This window comes from Neophocaena asiaeorientalis, unplaced genomic scaffold (assembly GCF_003031525.2).
Source record: "Neophocaena asiaeorientalis asiaeorientalis breed wild unplaced genomic scaffold, Neophocaena_asiaeorientalis_V1.1 scaffold154, whole genome shotgun sequence".
In the NCBI taxonomy this organism is placed as follows: domain Eukaryota; kingdom Metazoa; phylum Chordata; class Mammalia; order Artiodactyla; family Phocoenidae; genus Neophocaena; species Neophocaena asiaeorientalis.
The window spans coordinates 1,359,329-1,384,433 of NW_020172982.1; the positions used below are offsets into that span (position 1 = coordinate 1,359,329).

At 36.6% G+C, this 25,105-nt stretch overlaps 1 protein-coding gene across 1 annotated transcript in view; it reads left to right on the plus strand.

Annotated features, from left to right (window-relative positions):
* KCNH8 (potassium voltage-gated channel subfamily H member 8) overlaps nucleotides 1–25,105 on the plus strand; it is a 384,779-nt gene that overhangs the window by 236,501 nt on the left and 123,173 nt on the right. Inside the window, exon 6 of the mRNA XM_024742050.1 lies at nucleotides 21,443–21,600. Within this exon, the coding sequence (XP_024597818.1) occupies nucleotides 21,443–21,600 (158 nt within the window). The remainder of the gene's footprint in view (nucleotides 1–21,442; nucleotides 21,601–25,105) is intronic.

Here is a 25,105-nt window from a genome sequence, read left to right on the forward strand (position 1 = left end):
ACCTCTCCCTTAACTGCCTAAAAGAATTTAGATAGAGAGCATATTCCAGGAAGGAGAACTATACTAGAGAGATCTATAGTATAATATGAACTAGGTGTGTAGACAGGGAGGAACCTAACAGTCTGCTTGTTAAAATTTCTCTGTGTCCCATTGTTTCTATGTGGCCCAGCAAACGTTTGTTTACCAAACATCTGCTTTTTTCATCTTCCTGTGAATTACATTCTTTCTCTTTGAAGTCCCAGACCCCTGCTCTCCTTTCTTTAGTCCAGAATGAAATCTATACATCATCTTGCCTGTCTTTGGACTCTCCCATGTTTATACAGAGTCCCTGTATGTATATATATAATTACATTTGATTTTCTCCTGCTGATCTTTCTTGTGTCATTTTAACTATTCAACCAGTTAAAGGAACCAAGAAGGGAAAAGGAAAATTTCAGCCTTCCTGATATCACCCATTCATAATTCTGTCTAAGCCTAGCTTTCCAAGCAAAATGAAATTTATTGCTAGAGTGCAATGTTTGAAGAAACCTAACACGAATAAGGTCATTGGATAAAGATCATAATCGTAGAAGTGGAATTCAGCATAAAGACACTGGATTACTGGTGTCTGGTGTACAGTAAGTGTTCTGTAAATTTATGTTGAATGTTTGAAAGTGAGCATGACTGGAAATTGACTGTGATAGGAAAGAAGTAAAATAAAGACTGTGAATCACTTGTGCTGAGTCAGATATTGGCCTGGATAAAACAGGTGGTCTCACTAAGACAGATGAAAGATGTTAAGTCTGATTCTTAAAATGACTGGTACTTCATTTCTATAGAAAATATTAGAAGATTTAAAACATACTTATTGACATTATCTCATTTAAAACTTAGAACAACCCTTTAAGAAGACGAAGTTGCAAAGAGCTACTTCCTGTTTTTCCTGTCTCACAATATTTTTAAAGCTGATCTTATGTGTGACAGTATAATTAAGAATAAAATTCGATAGTAATACTTATTCCAGTTTATAGATAAAGAAACTGAAGCTCCAAGAGGTTAAGTCACTTTAAAAGTCACTTTGCAGCACTATTTACAATAGCCAGGACATGGAAGCAATCTAAGTGTCCATCGACAGATGAATGGATAAAGAAGATGTGGCACATATATACAATGGAATATTACTCAGCCATAAAAAGAAATGGAGTTATTTGTAGTGAGGTGGATGGATTTAGGAGTCTGTCACACAGAGTGAAGTAAGTCAGAAAGAGAAAAAAAAATACTGTATGCTAACACATATATATGGAATCTAAAAAAAAAAAAAAAGGTTCTGATGAACCTAGGGGCAGGACAGGAATAAAAACACAGAGGTAGAGAATGGACTTGAGGATACAGGGAGGGGGAAGGGTAAGCTGGGACCAAGTGAGAGAATAGCATTGACATATATACATTATATATGACATATACATGTAAAATAGATAGCTAGTGGGAAGCAGCCACATCGCAGGGGGATCAGCTTGGTGCTTTGTGACCACCTAGAAGGGTGGGATAGGGAGGGTGGGAGGGAGACTCAAGAGGGAGGGGATATGGGGATACATGTATATGTATAGCTGATTCACTTTGTTATACAGCAGAAACTAACACACCATTGTAAAGCAATTATACTCCAATAAAAATGTTAAGAAAAAAAAAAAAAGATCACACAGCTAGTGAACGACCAAGCAGAAACGGAATAAAACAAAAAAGGAAATACAAAGGGAAATGAGGAGTAAACATACTTTGAATAGTAGATTTAATAAAAGTATTTTTATGTTTATTTTATTTAATATTTGTAACAAGTCCTCAGAAGTGTTTTCCAGTCACCTGTAGCCTCTTGTTTGTCAAATGGTGCTTGTTGGTCTTTTTCTGACTAGATCTCTTTCCAAGCCCTCTGGATGTTTCATGAGAGCATAATAGTCTAAGGACAGTTGTAGCAATAAAAGAACTTTTTCTATTTATAGGGCATACTTATGCTAAAGAATTATTTATTCTTTATCTGAATTTCAAAGGTAACTGGCTGTCCTGTATCTAATTTGTTAAAGCTGGCAAGTTAACATGGGGGGGGGGGGGACCTCAATGGATCATATTAATGCCTTGGCTTTAGCAAGCCCAGCAGGAGGTTGAATGCCCAGGAGCACGTGCAGGAAGGGTTTGTATTGAAATGATGCTGACCTGTTTTTTACTAAGGATTGCAAAAGAAAAACTACTGCTAAGGAGTACTGCCATCCTTAGTAGAGGCTGGAGAACTGGGTGAATCTTTGTCTATAATGATAAAAAGTCACGTTTTGATTGGACAGTTGAGACCAGCCACTAAAACACTGCTTCTTGGGACAGGGAACTGTTAAATTACTAAGTTAATGGAAGGAGAGAGTTGTGGGCTTTGCTTTGTGTATTAGTTTGATTTAACAGGATGTTATAACAAGAACTGCAACAGTAACTCAGTGGCTTATGGGATGTAGAAATTTATTCTCTCTCACCTAATGCTCTTCTGAGTATATTGAAGGCTAGTAGAGAGGAGCAGAGGCGAGTGGTTCTCTTACATAGTTATTTAACAACTGAGACTGACAGTGGCTCTACCTTATTTAGTAGATGGCTTCTAAGGTCACTTCATTCTTTATTCCAGCCAGAAAAGCAAAGAGCATGAAAAAGCTAATACACACAGTTTTATTGGACAGAGCGTAAAATTTGCACACAACTATTCTGTTTGCAAGAGCTTAGCTACGTGACCGCACTAGTTGCAAAGGGACCTCAGAATGTCATCCAGCTACAATTCTATTACTCTGGAGAAAGGGGAATATGAATTTTGGTGAACAGCTGTATTTTGCATTATACCCTATAGGTGCATTACAGGACTTTTAGATTGAGGCAATAAGAGCAAAGAAAAGCAAGGGGTTATGTTAAATATTAGAGGCAATGACATACTTTAAGGGTGTCTCACATTCCTTTGGGTGTAATTTTGACTCAATGCAAATGACCCTTTACTCGCTGAGCTCAGATCCTAATATCAACATAATATGCAAATTTTCTACCTGAAAAATAAATCTATATGCTATTTCTCCACAGTCATTTATTAAGAGCTTTGCTGTTGCATGTTTTGAATGCATTTCAAATGGCGTGTATTACAAGACACCAAGCCAGTTCTTCCCAAGTGGTGAGGTCTACTAATAAGCAAAGGTAATAATTTACATGCTCATTAAAGGTACCCCATAAAAAAAAGTAGGGGGAAGAATAGTGAACAGCTATGGAGGGTGATATTTGATCAGATCAACCCATGTCTTGGACATCTTTATTAAGATATTACAAATGAATTCTTATCATCAAGAGATGCATTTTCATGGCAGGTTGAAAATCTGAACTTGCCAAAAAAGTGAAAAGTCTGATAACAATTGAAATATACAGAAGGCATGGCCAATAGCAATCTAGAAGCAAGTTGAGGGACAGCTGTGTTTGAATCTCCCTAATAGCAAAGGGTGCATTCCTGCTTCTATTTAAATATGTTCAGAATAGCATCAGTACTGCTGGACATTGAAATGCTAAAACAGCAAATAGCATTAGCCTGGGTAATAGAAATCATCAAAACCACTCAAAGTCTAGTAACATGCTAGTGACAGCCAAATACCACATTTGCATTACTCAGTTGTTTGAGTGATGCCTCAAAAAACAACTTCTCAGAATAAAACCTTAGGTTTATAGTTTGTGGCAGTGTTCAGTCCTGAGTAACCTGAATTTTGTAGGACCTTCTTACGCTAGCCCCAGTAAAGACACGTGGTTTGGCAATATTGCTAGAAAAATAGCAGTAAAACAATCCCAGTATAATAAAAGGTTAATTTGAGGGCAAGACCTTTCCTGAGTACCTGAGATCACTTTTAACAAATAGATATGTTTTTGTAAAATTTTATTCATTTTTAGACCAAAGCCCACTACCCTATAAGTAGAAAACAAGTAGAAATAAGTAATTAAAATAAGTAGAAAATATAATAAGTAGAAAAACATAGGGTTCGTGGGTTTTGAGAGTTTTGTTTTGTTCTCTCTGGAATATCACTAAGAAACTCTGGAGACTATATTTTCATTATATAAACAGAAACAGGAGCAGTTTCTTCCCTTCCCTCCAGAAATACCATACAATAGGTTTAAAGGATAAACTTTGTAAGAACGTAAAAAAGCTTTCGGTGTGAAATACGAACAAATAAAATAACTGGAGACTCATTTCTTTTAAGGCTCCAGCTCTATTTGGTAGCCCTGTTGACACTGTATATTTCCAAACCATAGTTAAACCCCTGAAGCACATCTTCTGTCCTGACTCAGTATAACCAGCTGCATCCTGGAATTAACTGGCTCTGGAATTCCTCCTGCCCCATTCCAGTACTGCTCTGTCTTGTTGAGTTCCAGTATGATTATTTAGAGTTTTAGTTCTGCTTGCCTTGTGATTTCCTTTCTTGGCTTTGGTGATCCAGCTACCATGATGAATTCTTGCATGTTAAAGGCCTCATGATATTAAGTTGGCTTGTCATTATATTACCGAACTCAGCTTCTGCTGCTCACCGCTCAAAAGCCAATAATTTGAGAGGCAAGTAGCAATAGAAAGGAAAGGTGCTTTAATCAGAATAGCCGGCTATCTGGGGCAAGGGTGGACTCGTGTCCTGAGACCAACTGTGAGCATTCTGCTCAGCCAGGACATTTTTTAAAGGGAGAATGATCTCAGTGAATCATCAAGTCAGGATGTTGGGTTCTGTATCATTCTCCATTGGGTGCAAACTAGACGACTCTTTCTTCAGATGTTATCTTGCCTATGTGATCCACCTGCAGGATTGCTAAGCGGGCTGTTGAGGATAGAGAGCTAGTCATTCTTTAACTGCTTAATTCTTCGTTCTTTTTACCTAGGAAAAGAATCAACAGGTTAGGCAAGGCATGGTGTGCATTCAGGAGAGCATAGGTCAGGAGTTAGGTTAAATTGCCTAGTGATCTTTTTTTCTATAATTAGGTTCTTTTAAGGTTAGAGGGGAAGGGAAATGGGCAAACAGGAAAGGGGCAAAAGAGCTGCTTTCAGTTGGGCTACACTCTGTACGCAAACAGCCCTGAGGGAGAATTAATAAAACAGACACCATTTTACTTTCCAGCTTTCCCTTTGATTTCAGTGACCTGGAATATAATACGACAAGAGCAAAGAATTACTCAGTGCCTCAACTTTGGCATTTTTGCCTGGGCCTACTCATACGTTACTGAAAGCAGATGGGTGTGGCTTGATAGTATTGATCTTTTTTGTGATTTTACTCTTTACAATGACTAAAAATAGACTGAATTATAGAAACCACAAGTGGAAAAGCAATTCCGACATAACATAAATGTAATTTCTATTGATGGCATTCCTAAAAATAACTATGAAATCATCAGGTGCTTAAGTGAGAATCTATTTTTCTCATCATCAGGCATGGTTCCATTATTTCAAATACTTCCAATTTGATATTTAAAATTCAAATATTTCAAATAAAAATCCATTTAGTCTCTTTTAGTGTAACTTCAGATTTGTGACTACTCAACTTATGCTTTAAAAGTCGAATATATTAGTCATATTTCGAATTGAGAGTCCTTAAAATATAGCTTGAACACATCTGTTTCTGACTCTACTGGAAAAGCTAGGATCTGACAGATAGGCAGGTCATTGGGGCAAAATATACAGACCAGAAACATATCAGCACATATATGATCTCCTGATTTATGACAAAAATGTCACTGAAATGCTTTGGAAATGATCATGTTTTCTAAAATGGTGCTGGGTCAGTTGAATATATTTTCCACCAGGAAAATATAAATCTTGACTCCTGTACCACACCATATACAAAATCAATTGCAGATGGATTGTAGACAAAATGTGAAAGTTAAAACATAACACTCCTAGAAGACATCAAGTAGAATATCTTAATTACCTTGGCAAAGGCATCAATTACTTAAACAGAACACAATTCATAATCAGGACATATAATACCAGTTCCTACAGATCAGTAAAAGAAAAGGGAGGGAAACATATTTCAGTAGATAAAAGTCCCGTACCAAAACTTCATGAAAGAGGATACCCAAATGTGCAGTATGTGCTCAATATCATGAGGAAAATGAAAATAATTTCACCACCACTAGAATGGCAAAAAAAAAAGACAAATTATTACCAAGGTAGTGGGAAGATACAGAGCAACCTGAAATTTCATACACTGTATGTAAAAATGTAAATTAGTACAATCGGGCTTCCCTGGTGGCGCAGTGGTTGAGAGTCTGCCTGCCAGTGCAGGGGACACGGGTTCGAGCCCTGGTCTGGGAGGATCCCACATGCCGCGGAGCAACTGGACCTGTGAGCCACAATTACTGAGCCTGCGCGTCTGGAGCCTGTGCTCCGCAGCAAGAGAGGCCGCGACAGTGAGAGGCCAGCGCACCGCGATGAAGAGTGGCCCCCGCTTGCCACAACTAGAGAAAGCCCTCACACAGAAACGAAGACCCAACACAGCCATAAATAAATAAATAAAAATATTTAAAAAATTAGTACAATCTCTGCTAAACTTTTTGCCACCGTACTCAAGTAAAATATATAATTACTTTATGACCCAGAAATTTGACTCATAGAATCAACAGACACACCTATACTTGTACAAGGAAAGGTATAGGTATTGTGTGCATGCATACACACATATTTATGTATTTATGTATGTATGCATGTATTTGTTTCTAAGAGCATTAACTGTAAGATCCCAAATTAGAAACAACCCAAATCAAAGTTTCAGCAACAATAAAATTAAGAAATGAATTTCTTTATAGTTATACAATGAAATTCTATAGAGCAATAAAAAACAGTAAACAAGTAAACATGGTACCATGGTACAAAACTGATGAAAATTGCATATGCAATGTCTAGTGAAAGAATTTATATACAAGAGTACCTACTATATGATTCCTTTTATACAGAGTTCCAACTAATTAAGCAAAACTATTCTATGATAATTGGGACAACAGTGACTTTGGGAGGGGTTAATGACTGGATGGGATCATGGAAGTCTTCTAGGGTTCTGGTCCTAGTTATATCTCTATCCATGTTGATGGCAAAGATGGTCAACTTTGGGAAAATTCATCAAGTCATCCATTTAACACCAGTGTACTTTACAGTATATATGTAATTCTTGAAATAAGACATTTTTAAATAATCTGGAGCCTGTGCTCCGCAGCAAGAGAGGCCGCGACAGTGAGAGGCCAGCGCACCGCGATGAAGAGTGGCCCCCGCTTGCCACAACTAGAGAAAGCCCTCACACAGAAACGAAGACCCAACACAGCCATAAATAAATAAATAAAAATATTTAAAAAATTAGTACAATCTCTGCTAAACTTTTTGCCACCGTACTCAAGTAAAATATATAATTACTTTATGACCCAGAAATTTGACTCATAGAATCAACAGACACACCTATACTTGTACAAGGAAAGGTATAGGTATTGTGTGCATGCATACACACATATTTATGTATTTATGTATGTATGCATGTATTTGTTTCTAAGAGCATTAACTGTAAGATCCCAAATTAGAAACAACCCAAATCAAAGTTTCAGCAACAATAAAATTAAGAAATGAATTTCTTTATAGTTATACAATGAAATTCTATAGAGCAATAAAAAACAGTAAACAAGTAAACATGGTACCATGGTACAAAACTGATGAAAATTGCATATGCAATGTCTAGTGAAAGAATTTATATACAAGAGTACCTACTATATGATTCCTTTTATACAGAGTTCCAACTAATTAAGCAAAACTATTCTATGATAATTGGGACAACAGTGACTTTGGGAGGGGTTAATGACTGGATGGGATCATGGAAGTCTTCTAGGGTTCTGGTCCTAGTTATATCTCTATCCATGTTGATGGCAAAGATGGTCAACTTTGGGAAAATTCATCAAGTCATCCATTTAACACCAGTGTACTTTACAGTATATATGTAATTCTTGAAATAAGACATTTTTAAATATGTTGAACAGTTGAACATATTGCAACCTATAGTCAAAATGCTATAGTTTTTAGGACTCTAAAAATTACCTAAATTTCAAAATTGTTAATATATGTACTGAAGCCCTGTCACATAGCAAGAATTTAATAAATTTACCTGTTATTGTTTTTGTTAATATTATTTTATCATTTTAACACCATTATAGTATTTGTGCCATAATTATGTGTCCATAAAGTAACAATAAAAATAATGTATGAATACGTCAGGCGACCTTAGATAAGTCATTCATGGTCCCTGTTTCTCAGTTTTTGAAGCCTATAGAACTGCAGTAGCACTACTGGTAGGAATAACAGCAAAGACAACTAATACCTGCTCAGTGGTCTACCACCCGGGACCCTGACTCCAAATTCTCACTGTGAGCCACTCTTCTCTATAGCCTTTTAAGAATGTCTGTCAGGATGGGCAAGGGTTTTCTGTGTTAACAAGCAAGCTCAAACTCTCGAAAGTTTGTGCCTCCTTCATACTGAGTGCTTGTTGTGAATCAGCTGTGAGCTCTGAGCCCTGTAGTCACTCAGAATCCCAGGCTGATAGAGGCCCCATCTTGTCACGTGCTTCTGTGATCATCAAGGCAGGGAGAAGAAAATGTGAGGAATTGCATACAAGCTCTCAAAACTTTGCCCAGAAATGTTTCAGGATACTCCTGCTCTCACAATTTTAGCCAAAGCAAGTCACAGAGACATGCTTAATCTCTTCAGGTTGTGGGAAATATAATCATACCAGGAGGTCGAAAGCCAGAAAGATTTGGCAAATAGCACTAAAGACTATCACAAATATTAAGGATATCCTTTTCCTCAAATATGAAAATGAATATGAAAGTCCTAATTAAAATGTAAAATGTTATGCAACTATAAACGCTCTCATTATTTGATCTAAAATTTTTCTGTCTAATGAGGATATATGTGTTGGATTTCACACTGGGGCAAACACTAATTATATTAACACTTTTTTTTAACGTCTTTATTGGAGTATAAGTGCTTTACAATGGTGTGTTAGTTTCTGCTGTATAACAAAGTGACTCAGCTATACATATACATATATCCCCATATCTCCTCCCTCTTGCATCTCCCTCCCACCCTCCCTATTCCACACCTCTAGGTTGTCACAAAACACGGAGCTGATCTTCCTGTGCTATGCGGATGCTTCCCACTAGGTATCTATTTTACATTTGGTACTGTATATAAGTCCATGCCACTCTCACTTCATCCCAGCTTACCCTTCCCCCTCCCCATGTCCTCAAGCCCATTCTCTACGTCTGCATCTTTATTCCTGTCCTGCCCCTAGGTTCATCAGAAACTTTTCTTTTTTTTTTTTTAGATGCCATATATATATGTGTTGGCATACGATATTTGTTTTTCTCTTTCTGTCTTACTTCACTCTATATGACACACGCTAGGTCCATCCACCTCACTACAAATAACTCAATTTCATTTCTTTTTATGGCTGAGTAATATTCCATTGTATACATGTGCCACATCTTCTTTATCCATTCATCTGTCGATGGACATTTAGGTTGCTTCCACGTCCTGGCTATTGTAAATAGAGCTGAAATGAACATTGTGGTATATGACTCTTTTTGAATTATGGTTTTCTCAGTGTATATGCCCAGTAGTAGGATTACTGGGTTGTGTGGTAGTTCTATTTTTAGTTTTTTAAGGAACCTCCATACTGTTCTACATAGTGGTTATATCAGTTTACATTCCCACCAACAGTGCAAGAGGGTTCCCTTTTCTCCACACCTTCTCCAGCATTTACTATTTGTAGATTTTTTGATGATGGCCATTCTGACTGATGTGAGGTGATACCTCATTGTAGTTTTGATTTGCATTTCTCTAATGATTAGTGATATTGAACATTCTTTCATGTGTTTGCTGGCAATCAGTATATCTTCTTTGGAGAAATGTCTATTTAGGTTTTCTGCCCATTTTTGGATAGGGTTGTTTGTTTTTTTGATATTGAGCTGCATGAGCTGCTTGTAAATTTTGGAGGCTAAATCTTTGTCAGTTCCTTCATTTGCTAATATTTTCTTCCATTCTGAGGGTTGTCTCTTGGTCTTGTTTATGGTTTCCTTTGCTGTGCAAAAGCTTTTAAGTTTCATTAGGTCCCATTTGTTTATTTTTGTTTTTATTTCCATTTCTCTAGGAGGTGGGTAAAAAAGAAAACAATGTTGAATAATAGTGGTGCGAGAGGACAGCCTTGTTTTGTTCCTGATCTTAGTGAAAATGGTTTCAGTTTTTTACCACTGAGAACGATGTTGGCTGTGGGTTTGTCATATATGGCCTGTATTATGTTGAGGTAAGTTCCCTCTATGCCTGCTTTCTGGACGTTTTTAATCATAAATGGGTGTTGAATTTTGTCGAAAGCTTTCTCTGCATCTATTGAGATGATCATATGGGTTTTCTCCTTCAATTTCTTAATATGGTGTATCACATTGATTGATTTGCATATATAGAAGAATCCTTGCATTCCTGGGGTAAACCCCACTTGATCATGGTGTATGATCCTTTTAACGTGCTGTTGGATTCTGTTTGCTAGTATTTTGTTGAGGATTTTGCATCTATGTTGATTAGTGATATTGGCCTGTACTTTTCTTTCTTTGTGACATCTTTGTCTGGTTTTGGTATCAGGGTTGTGGTAGCCTCCTAGAATGAGTTTGGGAGTGTTCCTCCCTCTGTTATATTTTGTATGAGTTTGAGAAGTATATGTGTTAGCTCTTCTCTAAATGTTCGATAGAATTCACCTGTGAAGCCATCTGGTCCTGAGATTTTGTTTGTTGGAAAATTTTTAATCACAATCTCAATTTCAGTGCTTGTGATTGATCTGTTTATATGTTCTATTCCTTCCTGGTTCCGTCTCAGAACGTTGTGCTTTTCTAAGAATTTGTCCATTTCTTCCAGGTTGTCCAGTTTATTGGCATATAGTTGCTTGCAGTAATCGCTCATGATCCTTTGTATTTCTGCAGTGACAGTTGTTACTTCTCCTTTTTCATTTCCAATTCTATTGATTTGTGTGTTCTCCCTTTTTTTCTTGATGAGTCTGGCTAATGGTTTATCAATTTTGTTCATCTTCTCAAAGAACCAGCTTTTAGTTTTATTGATCTTTGCTATTGTTTCCTTCATTTCTTTTTTATTTATTTCTGATCTGATCTTTATGATTTCTTTCCCTCTGTTAACTTTGGGAGTTTTTTGTTCATCTTTCTCTAATTAGTTTAGCTGTAAGGTTAGGTTGTTTATTTGAGATGTTTCTTGTTTCTTGAGGTAGGATTGTATTGCTATAAACTTCCCTCTTAGAACTGCTTTTTCTGCATCCCATAGGCTTTGTGTTGTCGTGTTTTCATTGTCATTTGTCTCTAGGTAGTTTTTTATTTCCCTTTGATTTCTTCAGTGATCTCTGGTTATTAAGTAGTGTATTGTTTAGCCTCCATGTGTTTTTATTTTTTACAGATTTTTCCTTGTAATTTATATCTAGCCTCATAGCGTTGTGGTTGGAAAAGATACTTGACATGATTTCAATTTTCTTAAATTTACCAAGGCTTGATTTGTGACCCAGGATATGATCTATCCTGCAGAATGTTCCATGAGCACTTGAGAAGAAATTGTATTCTGTTGTTTTTGGATGGAATGTCCTATAAATATCATTTAAGTCCATCTTGTTTAATGTGTCATTTAAAGCTTGTGCTTCCTTACTTATTTTCACATTGGACAATCTGTCCATTGCTGAAATTGGGGTACTAAAGTCCCCTACAATGATTGTGTTACTGTCACTTTCCCTTTTTATGTCTGTTAGCATCTGCCTTATGTATTGAGGTGCTCTGACGTTGGGTGCATAGATATTTACAATTGCTATATCTTCTTAGATTGATCCCTTGATCATTAGGTAGTGTCCTTCTTTGTCTCTTGTAATAGTCTTTATTTTAAAGTCTATCTTGTCTGATATGAGAATTGCTACTGCAGCTTTCCTTTGATATCCACTTTCATAGAATATCTTTTTCCATCCCCTCACTTTCAGTCTGTATGTGTCCCTAGGTTTGAAGTGGGTATCTTGTAGACAGCATATATACAGCTCATGTTTTTGGATCCATTCAGCCAGTCTATGTGTTTTGGTTGGAGCATTTACTCCATTTGCATTTAAGGTAATTATCGATATGTATGTTCCTGTTACCATTTTTGTAATTTTTGGGGGGTTGTTATTATAGGTCTTTTCCTTCTCTTGTGTTTCCTGCCTAGAGAAGTTCCTTTAGCATTTGTTGTAAAGCTGGTTTGGTGGTGCTGAATTCTCTTATCTTTTGCTTTTGTGCAAAAGTTTTAATTTCTCCGTCAAATCTGAATGAGATCCTTGCTGGGTAGAGTAATCTTCGTTGTAGGTTGTTCCCTTTCATCCCTTTAAATATGGCCTGCCACTCCCTTCTGGCTTGCAGAGTTTCTGCTGAAAGATCAGCTGTTAACCTTAGGGCGATTCCCTTGTATGTTATTTGTTGTTTTTCCCTTGATGCTTTTAATATTTTTTTCTTTGTATTTAATTTTTGATAGTTTGATTAATATGTGTCTTGGTGTGTTTCTCCTTGGATTTATCCTGTATGGAACTCTCTGCACTTCCTGGACTTGATTGACTCTTTCCTTTCCCATATTAGGGAAGTTTTCAACTATAATCTCTTCAAATATTTTCTCAGCCCCTTTCTTTTTCTCTTCTTCTTCTGGGACCCCTATAATTAGAATGTTGGTGTGTTTAATGTTGTCTGAGAGCTCTCTGAGACTGTCCTCAGTTCTTTTCATTCTTTTTTCTTTATTCTGCTCTGCAGTAATTCCACTATTTTATCTTCCAAATCACTTCTCCGTTCTTCTGCCTCAGTTATTCTGCTATTGATTCCTTCTAAAGAATTTTTAATTTCATTTATTGTGCTGTTCATCATTGTTTATTTGCTCTTTAGTTCTTCTAATTCCTTGTTAAGTGTTTCTTTTATTTTCTCCATTCTATTTCCAAGATTTTGGATCATCTTTAGTTTCATTACTCTGAATTCTTTTTCAGTTAGACTGCCTATTTCCTCTTCATTTGTTTGGTCTGGTAAGTTTTTACCTTTCTCCTTCATCAGCTGTGTGTTTCTCTGTCTTCTCATTTTGCTTAACTTACTGTGTTTGGGGTTTCCTTTTGGCAGGCTACAGGTTTGTAGTTCCCGTTGTTTTTGGTATCTGCCCCCAATGGCTAATGCTGATTCAGTGGGTTGTGTAGGCTTCCTTTTGGAGGGGACTAGTGCCTGTGTTCTGATGCATGAGGCTGGATCTCATCTGGTGGTGTGTTTTGGGGTGTCTGTGACCTTATTATGATTTTAGGCAGCCTCTCTGTAATGGGTGGGGTTTTGTTCCTGTCTTGCTAGTTGGTTGGCATAGGGTGTCCAGCACTGTAACTTGCTGGTCGTTGAGTGGAGCTGGGTCTTAACATTGAGATGGAGATCTCTGGGAGAGTTTTCTCTATTTGATATTATGTGGAGCCAGGAGGTCTCTGGTGGACCAGTGTCCTGAACTCAGATCTCCCACCTCAGAGGCACAGACCTGACACCAGCCGGAGCACCAAAACCCTGTCAGCCATACGACCAGGTATGTGGGAGTTTCTTGCATTTTGGGAAGTCTGAGGTCTTCTGCCAGCATTCAATAGATGTTCTGTAGGAGTTGTTCCACGTGTAGTTGTATTTCTGATGTATTTGTGAGGAGGAGGGTGATCTCCACGTCTTACTCCTCCACCATCTTGAAGGTTTCTCGTTAGCACATCTTTTGTTGTCTATCTTAGTCTTCATTAATTCTAAGTTTTGTTACTTGGATAACTAATATTTACCTCATATGAAATTAATAGACTTTATTATTTTTTTAAATTTCATGACTGAATATTATAGATGTTATAGTCCTTATGTTTTCTATTGGAATTAAATTTGGAAATTTTACCACTCAAAAACTACAACTATAAACAGGATAAGTATGCCAAAAGACTTTCTATAATTAAGTAGTGTATGCATAAATCATGGTTTTTCAGTAGTTTATTTTGAATCATTAAATTATTTTTACTAAAAATGATCAAGTAATTCCAAAATTCAATATCTAATTTAGAGTTACATAGCACCTGAAAGTGGATAACTTATATGGAGCCAAAATTGTTAGTTTTTACACATACCAGTGTACATGTTATGTGGAAGTTTTTTGAGAAGGTAACGTTATACAATAAAATGAAAGCAATGTACAAAGTCAGTATAATAAAATAGTTATAGACAATAAATGTGAGTTTTCTTAGAGATCTGCTGGGAATGTGTGCTGTGTCCTTTGACCTGCCAGCATTTTCACAGATGGGGCTTCAGATAATAAAAATGGGAGCCCATGGTCCCCATCAGAGGCATGCTCCTTTTGGATGCCTTGTCCATCTTTGAGTGCCAAGAGCCCTGCACAGGGCAAAGAGCACAACAGGTCCTCAACTGACACATTTTCATAGTACTTAAGGATGTTGCAAAGCTGAAAGGTGTAGCTCTGCTTTAGATCTTCCAGTAAAAATTAGAAACGGTCAACTGGGAGCAATCTGTACAAAAAAACCAACATTTGGGAATTTAACTTGGCAAAAGTTTACTTTAACTAATAGTAATGCAAGACTTTGTGTGTGTGTGTTTTTTTTAAGATTCCCCAGCAGTTTACTAAGGCTGCATTACTAAAAGAAAAAACAATTCTAAATAAATACTAGAAACATTATACTACCACCCAATTGGCAAAAATTTTTAAGTGTGACAACGTCGAGTGTTGGTGAGACTGTGGAATAATGAGAACTCTGCAAACACTGCTGAGTATTTGCTACTGTCTTCCCACTGGACAGGCTACATCTGGGGATTAACTTTTGTCTTTCCTGGTAGAGAAGAGAGCAGGGGACACTTTTGAAAATGTATGTCCTGCTTTGAGGCAAATAGGAAGAGGGCAGGGAGCTTTTCTGGCTTCTCTTCCTTCTCAGTTACCTTCAGCTCAAAATAATTCTTATTCCAAAGTGGCATATTTGAGGATGGCATAGTCTGCTACCGTTTCATTACCTTACTTCCAAAAGAACAGTAGTCAACTACGTGAATGGTTTTCTTTTTTTTATTGTGTTATAAACCTGAAAATTTCTTTTCAAAATAAAAATTGATGGGGCAACTCACTATGTAAATGTACAACATATTCTGTGTTGCTGCTAATGACAAAACTAGAAACAAGGAGAGGGAGTTAGAAGGAGGAAGACGCCTATTTGAGGAAAGTAGGAAGGATGCGTCAAACTAAGCGCTGGCAAAAGGCAGAGGGCTCACCATTGCCAGAAGCATTCAAGGCCTTGTTGACCGCATCCTTATGAAGCATGACATGGATGCGGTTCTTCCATTCAAAGAGAAGTTAGGATGGAAGGACTTCTTTTCTGGGCTGTTCCATCTGATGTTGACGTTGAGGGTCAAAACTGATGTACGAGTCCACCATGACCCTGGTGCAAAACAGAAATCAGTGGTGGTATCGACCACGCCCAACCCACCTGGTTGCATTCTTTCAGCCTTACCTTTTCTTCTGCAGGCAGTTGCTATTAACTGCTGCTTCTCCCTCTGTCTCCTGCCCTTTCTTTTCCATAAACTTCTCATTTAAGATAAGCAGGAGGGACAAATGCTGACAAGATGAGCAAGGATCAGGTGGTATGAAAATCTCATCCACTAATCCTAGCAATCAATTACAGCCATTCTTAGGATTTTGAGTCCCTCAAGCCCCTTCATTAATCAACCCCCAGTTATTCATTCTTCCCACAGGTGCAACTCAAATTTGCTGTGGCATCATACTGTGTTCAGAGGAGTGTCTCACAAGCAATGGAAAAAGACGGGTATCTTTAGAATATTAGTCGGCAGCTGGTTTAGTTAAATCTCTCTCCACCCTCGCTGTACTATATTGATTAAATTGTAAAGAAATGGCTAAATGAAGATATTATTTGTATTTGGTGCATATGCTCTCATGCACACCATTCTATTTTAATTTACTTTTTAACAAGTAAGTCAATATTATTTTAAAATTATTTCCCATCTGGCATGCATGCTAATAAAGAAATCTACTAATTTGTGCCATATCAAATTTAACCTTTTTTTTTTTTTTGTACTTTCTAATTACATAGTTCTCAAGGAAATCAAACTGGAAAAACTGGTTTTAATCTTCTTGCCTTTTAGTTCTCATACATAGCCATTTAGTGAGAGAGAGAAATGAAACACTAGTTTTTGGAGGTCTTAACCATGTGAGAACAAAACACGTACAGTTATCTCTCTATTATTTGTCTTTATTTTCATCATGCTTGTGTAAAACCTAAATACAGCAAGGTAAACTGATTATCCTGCAAAATAACTCAGCGTGATCTGAATCATAAAAGAATTCAATTATAGTCTGCCTCATTTTGGTAGGGTATATTATGATCAATTTTTTGAAATTCTGTAAATCACATGTATGTATGTATATATGGTAATTCTCTATTACCCTGTTTGTTTATTCATTTCACATGATACCAGCACCATGTGCCACAAGAGACTGCTTATGCATACACACATACGTGAGGCATTAACATTTCTAAGTGCTAAATTCGTATGACTCAATTCATTATAGTTTTGGAAATATTTTTCCTGATTCAAACTGTGTGTATGTGTGCTTATAGACAGTTGTGCACGTTGATAGTAAATGGAATGAACAAGAAAAGTTAAATATAAAAATTTCTGTATTAATGAATTTTCATGTATGTTTCAACATAAAGTTGAGAAACATTATACTTCCTAGATATCTCAGAATGAAAACCATACTGCTGCCTTTTAGGAAGGTTAGGGTTAGGGTCTGGAGGAGACCACATTCTTACTGCAACATTTGAATGAGTCGCTGAGTTAATTCACTGAAGGTGTAAAATTTTATGGGAAGTGAGACAACTACAGGGGAAAGAGCAGCTGGACCCAGTATAGTGGTCCTTTTATGAGGAACACCGGATCTGGGAGGCTCTTTTTTCCCTCATCACAATCTAATTTTATTCTGTGTTTCCCTCACTCTGAAAGAACATGTGCTCCCCATTTCTGCCCTTCCGTTAAGGGAACATTTACATTGCCACCACATCTTTATCAGTGGAGAGAACACAGAGTGATTTCTCAGTTCTCCCTGGACAGATGCTTAATCCTCACACTTCCAGAATCAAAGACAGTTCATTCCCCCACCTTCAATTCTGTGACCCAGATTTAATATTCTTTTACCTGGGCACTGCCAATGCTGAATTGAATCTAAGGGCTAAAATTGGAAATACATTTCTCTGCACTGACCTATTGGTATTGCCCCTAAAATGTATTTGAAAGTGCAGTAAATCTTTAAGATGATGGAAAGAAAATGGAATTGCCTGCAAAAGATGTCCTGTTTCTCTCTTGCTTACTATCTTCATGACTTTAAACAATTTCCTTAAATCTCCTGAGTCATTAGTAAAATGTCAGTGATCGTACACCCGAGAGAGTTGGCATGGGAACAACACAAACTAATAAACATGAAAATATGTTTTGTAAATCACAGTACAACAGAACTATGTCTATTATTATGTGGATGACAAAAGTAGGTTTTTAAAAAAAAATCAGCTATCTAAAAATAATTATGTAGTAACCAAAATGGGAAAAGAACTTGAAAAAGAATAGCTACATGCATATGTATAACTGAATCACTTTGCACTACCCCTGAAACTAACACAACATTGTTAATCAACTATACTCCAATATAGAATAAAAGGGTTTTTTTGATAAATAAATAAATAAAAATAATACATTGTAAATCAACTATACTTCAATAAAATTTTTTAAAGAGCTAAAAAATAAATAAAAATATCACTCACTCAAACCTACAGTCCTTATATGATACCATAGTCCTAGAAATCTTAGAATATAATACATATCTAGGTTTTTTTCCCTGAAAATAAACCTGAAAGTACTCAAGTACTTCAAAAATATATTTGTATCCATAAATATAAAAGATAGATTTTATTCTTTTGCTGTTAACATTCTTTGTGTTTAAAAGTCTTACCATTACTTCTTTTTAAACATAAAAATAAACATCTTCTTTTCATCCAATTAACTCAATTGAGTAACAGATTATTTTTAAAAAACCTTTCTAAACTAGTATTTTGTAATGACTCATCCAAGAAAATATCTTTTCTGTTCAGAAGTCTGCACCTCTATTTTATTCTTTAGTCAACCACATAGCTTTAAAAATGTTTACTGTATCAATCAACCAAAGACCAATCAATCACTTCTTCCATTCCTCCATTCAGGAGAGCACCCCAGGTATGTGGATGGTGGCAGTGGGTTTTCTGTAAAATCTGTGGTAGAACCTGGTGATCAGTTAGTAAATACACAAAGGCATTTATTCCTTCAATTTGATAATGAACTACTTATCAACTGCTTTATTTCAACAGCTGCTGGTCTAAGCTGTTAAATTGCTCGGCTAATGCACAAATACATGAGTCTAGAAAGTTAAAGAGAAAGAATGAAAAGGTCACCTGCTACCCTAACAACTTCACAACATTCCCCTGAGCTCCCAGCCCCCTTTGGTGGCCATACTTCAGGGATGCATTGGTACTTTTTGCCATGATAGCACTTTTACTCTGCAGTGGAAATCACCCTGGGATTGTGTTCATCCTTTGTGAGTGGCTTATCGACTAGCTTCATCCTTTCGTATTCTCAGTATTAACAATGGAAGTTTGTTGGGTTTTTTTTTTTTTTTTTTTTTGGAGACTCTCAACCACTGCACCACCAGGGAAGCTCACAATGGAAGTATTTTAATATTTTTATTTTTTGACAAAAATGACTTCTAATAACGCCATCTTAATAAGTTAGATCATTCACAATAGTCTAGAACAATTAATGTTTTCTTTTTGAGTCACGTAGAACTTGCTTCCAGATCTGAGATGTGACTGGTCTCTGTTGAGGCACCAAAACCCAAAGCACAGAATTGGAATTTAAGAGACTTGAATCCAGGTCTTGCTCTTTTCACTAACTAGCTGAGGGGTTTAGTTCATCATGTGTGACCCTGGACAGATCACTTGACATCTTTTCTGCCTCAGTTTTCTCATCTGTAAAAGGGATTAATAAAAATACTTACCTCTTAGCATTGTTGTAAGGAGTCAATGAGATTATGATTATAAAGGTTGTAGAACAGCACTGTGTTCATATTAAGAACATATGTATTATCTATAATAATGTAATAGTAACCTGTTTTGTCAGAATTCCTGTATTCTCTCATCTCACAGGCTATAATGAGAACCAGATGACTTACTAAATGTTGTATTAGTATTTTTATTGCTGCATAGCCAATTACCACAAACACATCAGCTTAAAACAATACCCATTTATTATCTCATAGTTTCTATAGGTCAGAAGTCCAGATCTACCTTAGCTGAAGTCTCTCCTCAGGGCCTCAGAAGGTTGAAATCAAGGTGTCAGCTTGTTGCCCATTCTGGAACCCCGGATTCTCTTCCTATCTCATGTGGCTGTTGAACAAATTTCTTTATGGTTGTGGGACTAAGGTCTCCGTTTCTCACGAGATGTCAGTGAGCGGTCATTCTCAGCAATTAGAGGCTGCCCGCCGTTCCTGGCCATGTGGCCCTCCCCATAATACGCAGTTGCTTCCTTCCAGGCCAGGAAGAGCATGCCTCACTGCTTTCCAATCCCTTAACACCAGATGAAGAAAGGTCAGCTTTAAAGGGCTCACCTGATGAGGGCAGGCCACGCAGATCATCTCTCTTTACCCCTATGATGTAACGTGATCACACCTTCATATCTCATCATGCTCAGGGGATCCACCCTTACCCAAGGGGAAGAGATCAGAGGAGAGTGAGGGTGGTGGCAGGGGATTGGGGGTGGGGGGCATCTTAGAATTCTCCTTCAAATGTGACGTGAAGTGAAAAGTAAATATGATCTACAAATGTATAAAGTGCACATTATTGTAATCTTTATTATTGTTACCATTACGATCATGATACCAACAAGTTCTTAACCTCACATGACAAGATTCCACGTACTTGCAATGGTTTACATTAGCTGTAAAGAGTACTCCAATTCATTTAAAAATTATGTAACTCAGAGCTTAGCATTCATTTCCTAGCTCCTTGAATTCCTATTCTCTTTAGGGTACTTACTTCCCAAATTCCTTCCTTTGATCTTTGTCACTGAATCACAACACTCCCGAAGAACAAAGTCCCACAGACAAATATGTTTCTGTTGGGGTTGCCAGTGCAGAAAATGAGCAGCCTTCATCACACTTATGTGTATGCACCAATCCCAAAATTCCCCATAACTTGGTCATACTCAACTCTAAAACAAATTAAAGAAAATATAACCCTTTCCAGTCCTTTAATGATATTTAACCCAAGAACTATGTGACAGACTCTGAGAAGTTTATTCATAGGTGGCAGGATTGAACTCTAGGTGGTCCACATGTCTATGGCTTTGTCCTTTGACCAGCCCTCAGAAGGATGTCATATATTGTAAAAAGTTTGATAAATAGATAGTAAAATATAATATAAATATAAAATAAATACAAATATAAAATAAACATAAAATAAAAATATATTAAAAGGATGATGTAAGGAATGGTTGAAAATGATTATATCTTCCATTTAAATGGAATGGGGAGTTTAACCTAGAAATCCAAAGAAGAAACTTCTGGTATTTTGTGAATACAAACACCTTCAGGGCAAGGATCAGTTTCATAAACATACGGAGATTAGTAAAACTTTTGTACACGGAATAGAGTACTACTGGATAAAAAATAAATAAAAAGAACATGGACTGCAAATTATACTTGTGTTCAGAGTCATCTCTGCCACTGTTGGCAAGATGATCGTGGATGAGTTACTTTTCCCACTGAGACTTAGTTTCTGCCTCTGCTAATACTGCCTACTATGTACTGTCTGCTATGTTACCATCGTCGTCTACGGTGGAAGATGTTCTGAGTAAGTGAAACAATCTAAGCTAAGTTCTTAGGACAATGTCTGGTACACAGTGAGCATTCAGTAAGTGTTGCTTATTGTTGTTATTATTATTTATTTTAATTATGTTAACATGTGGCCCAAAGTCTGGAATGTATTACTGCTCAAAAAATACTACTTTCTTCACCTTTCTCCAATACCTGTTTGTTGAGTTGAGCTGGATCTGTCAAGAAGAGTATTTTGGGTATAGTCAATCTAAAGTACGTTAAGAGGTTACCGTTAGTCTAATTTAATATAGTTTTCTTCCTCCCTTCCTTCCCCCCTGCCCACCTGCCTGTCTTCCTTCCATCTTCTCTTCTTACCTTGTCTTTCCTTCTTTCCTTCTCCTCTCTTTCTCCTAAATGCTCTTACTCTATCCTTTTTTTCTCAAGCAGATATTATTTTAAATTTTCGAACAACCTATGTCAGCAAGTCTGGCCAAGTTATCTTTGAAGCAAGATCAATTTGCATCCACTATGTCACAACCTGGTTCATCATTGATTTAATTGCTGCCCTGCCTTTTGATCTCCTGTATGCTTTCAACGTCACAGTGGTGAGTAAAGAGCTCCCTTCCACATGACCTTGAAGGTTGGTTTTAACCCTGTGCTTATTTTTCACATGATCAGGTTTTAAATGTTTGTCGCAATTTGTATGTCCAGGATTTTGTGCCCTTTTTAATAAAGAGGCCAATGTCACCAATGATATGCAGGCCAGATTCTCCACTTAAAGGAGTTACTTCCTTTTCGAAATTTGTAGTACCCATTTCTAATCATTTAAATACCTAGAACCAGGATATTAAAAGCTTGAATTTATCATCAAATTGACTCACTAAACAAATCCTTTGATAAGGAAACCATCTGCAGGAATAGAAGCATTACTTTATGTTACTGAGCCAGATATTTCCCTCAAGAATTTGGTGGAGAGTTTGAAGATTTCTTCTACTTGTATGACTTTTACTCGCTACCTTTTGAATATTTCATTATTCATTGGCAAAACAAACAGAAGACCTATCAAGATAGAAAGATAGGTTGAAATTAAAATAGAATTCAACTACTTCTTAGAAGTCCCTGTAAAAATGTTAGATTGAGCAAAAATCTAAATGATAAAATGACCAACGTAAACCAAGCATCCTCTTGAATTTTTATTGATATTTGTAACTTCTCTTTCTTCATCTAAAACTTTTATTCTCAGATTTCTTACAGGAAAGAAAGTATGCCCTCTTGTAGTCATAGCTATTTTTACTATTTAATGATTGACACTCTTAAAAGCATTAAGTGTTCCCTTATAAATAGAGAGACTTTTAGGAAGGTATAAGAGAATTTTTGGACCAGTAATACAATTTGCCGCCAGAGTAACCAATTTTAGCAGGCAAAAATTTACTAGACGTTAGTTCAAATTAAACATATTTCCTACTCAGTTGACAAACCTCTCCCCATAGAAATTATGTTCTCTATCAAGAATTTAATAGCATAGTTTTCAATATTAAACAAAGTGATCAGTGTTTCAAATACAATCATTACTGACTTCAGAACGAAGACTGAACTAAACTCCTGACTACATAGTACAGATTTGTGCATTTGTTGCATTTGTTAATTACCTGTATAATAGTATTTTTCTTTTTCTTTCAATTTTTTTTAAGTTGGGAAGTTGAGAGTGTCAACATCATTAAGAGGTTTATAACTCAGCTGAAGGGAAAGCTCTGGGGGAAATCTAGTATATAATATCAATCAGTGCTAAACTGGATTGTTATCCGAGCTTTTTAAAGTGCTTTTTAAGATTGAATTTGACTAGATAAGTATACTATAATGAAAGTGTAATGACTTAAAACAAGGCTTTTGCAAGACTGTCAAAAAATATCCTGAAGAAGTAGATAATTCATAAAATGATAAGAAAAATTTTCTAAATTATCCTGGAGAATTGTTAAATAAATGGTGTTTCATAGAGTGCTGTAAATTAACTTGCTCTGCTACTAAATACTAATAATCATTTTTTATATTCCATTTCTCTTTGGGCACTGAACAAATAGGATAATTTTAAACATATATATATATCATGTACTATAAAATAAAAAATAAATAAAATGTTTAGATATGATTAAAATTTCCATTGCCTAAAATTAACATGAGTAAATAATTTTGAAAAAGTCTAATTCTCATAATTTGATGAATTTTAAATACTTGTACATTTTCACTGTGCTTCTGCTACCCTTCTTCGTTCTCACTTTTGAAATACAGCACAAATCCTTTATAAAGATTTGAAGTTATAGATCAACATCTATATCAGAAAGAAAGAAAAAGAGGAAGGAAGTAAGGAATCTCTCTCTATTATCAGTGATAATTTTTCTGCTTTTCACAAGGGTGAGCTTATGATCATTTAACAATTGGCATATAAATTTGTTATTCCTCCCAATATATTAGTCAGTATGAAATATTCGATTTGAGTAGAAAAGCTTGTTCAAAATATTATATTTACTTCCCAGGAAAGCATAAGTTATAAGGAAAAGTTCATAAGTTATGCTACTCTTATACTACACAGACTTACAAAAAGAAGAGCAGGAACAAACATAAAATAACAAAGGGGTTGATTTTCCAGGTCTAAAGTGGGTCCAGTTAGTGCATCTCCATAGATGACATTCTAAAATGCATGGCAACCATCAAAAATGTACAGCATGCTTTAGCTTTGGCTGTGCCCACAGTTGCTGATGGCAAATGTTTTACATGCAGCTCACACATTTACTTATTAAAACTTACTGTGTATAAGTCACGATGAAAGGCACAACGAGAGGTAAAATTGTGAATGAGACAAAGAAAGTAAAATTGTGAATGAGACAAAGAATGAGAGTAAAAAGGCAAAAGTATGAATCCAAGTTTTATCACTTACCATCTGAGTGACTTCTTGGGAAAGTTAACATCAGAATAGGCCTAAAATCGTAAAAATTTCTGCAGGGTTTCTGAGTAGCCTAAAAAGGAAACTTTTCTATAAAATACCTTGCCAAGTGTCTAATACCTAGAAGGACCTCAGTACGGTAATTAACTTTTTTCTTTCTCCTTTTTCTTCCCTAGTGGACAGCCAGGAGGTGGTTATGTCCACTTGGTAATAGGGGAAACTGCAGTTTGATAGAGGTTTTTGATGAATGCATCATTCACTGTCTTGCACCTGTCTACAAGGTGCTTATAATTCTTATCAATGACAAATTCAGAGCAGCATCCAAGAGTAAGAAGGTGCTTTCTCTTTTTCAGATGATATATTTCCATCGAAATCAAATATGCCTCTTTCTTCTGTCATTCATCAAGAGCCAAAATTCACATTTTATAGCCGGAGGTTTTGGGCTCAGATAGGAATAAATACAAATTTTTTTAAATGACAGCGAAATCACCAGGGCTGCCTCATCCTGGACTCCCAGGCTCATGTCCCTTATTTTTGTAAATGACTGTTGTTCTCATGTAAGGGCAGCCTCACATTCTTCCCTCAAACATCCCCTTTCTGGCCAGACAAAATGGGGAGCTTGCCTGCATCAGTACTCTATATTCAGATGGTGTGTTAGTCTACTCAGGCAGCTATAAGAAAATATCATAAACTGGATGGTTTCAACAACGGGAATTTATTTCTCACTCTCCTCATGGCTGGGAAGTCCAAGATCAAGCTTTCAGCCAATTTGATTCTTGGTGAGGGCTCTCTTCCTGGCTTGTAGATGGCTGTCTTCTTTCCACGTCCTCATGTGGCCCTCATACAGCGAGGGGAGGGAGCGAGAGATTGGGGTGGGTGGCGAACAAGAGAGAGGGTGCTGTGGTCTATTCTTATAGAGGCATTAATCCCATCTTGAGGACCCCACCCTCATGACCCCATCTAAACCAAATTACTTCCCAAAGACCCCATCTCAAATACCGTCACACTGGGGGTTAGGGCTTCAACATATGAAATTTGCAGGAACACAATTCAGTCCATAGCAGATGGTATCCTCCATTTGAGAGTTCTGCTCTAGGATTCACTTTACTTACAAAATTGTCATCTATCAAATTCACCTACCTATAAAATAAATTTCACCCCTAGTAATTCCT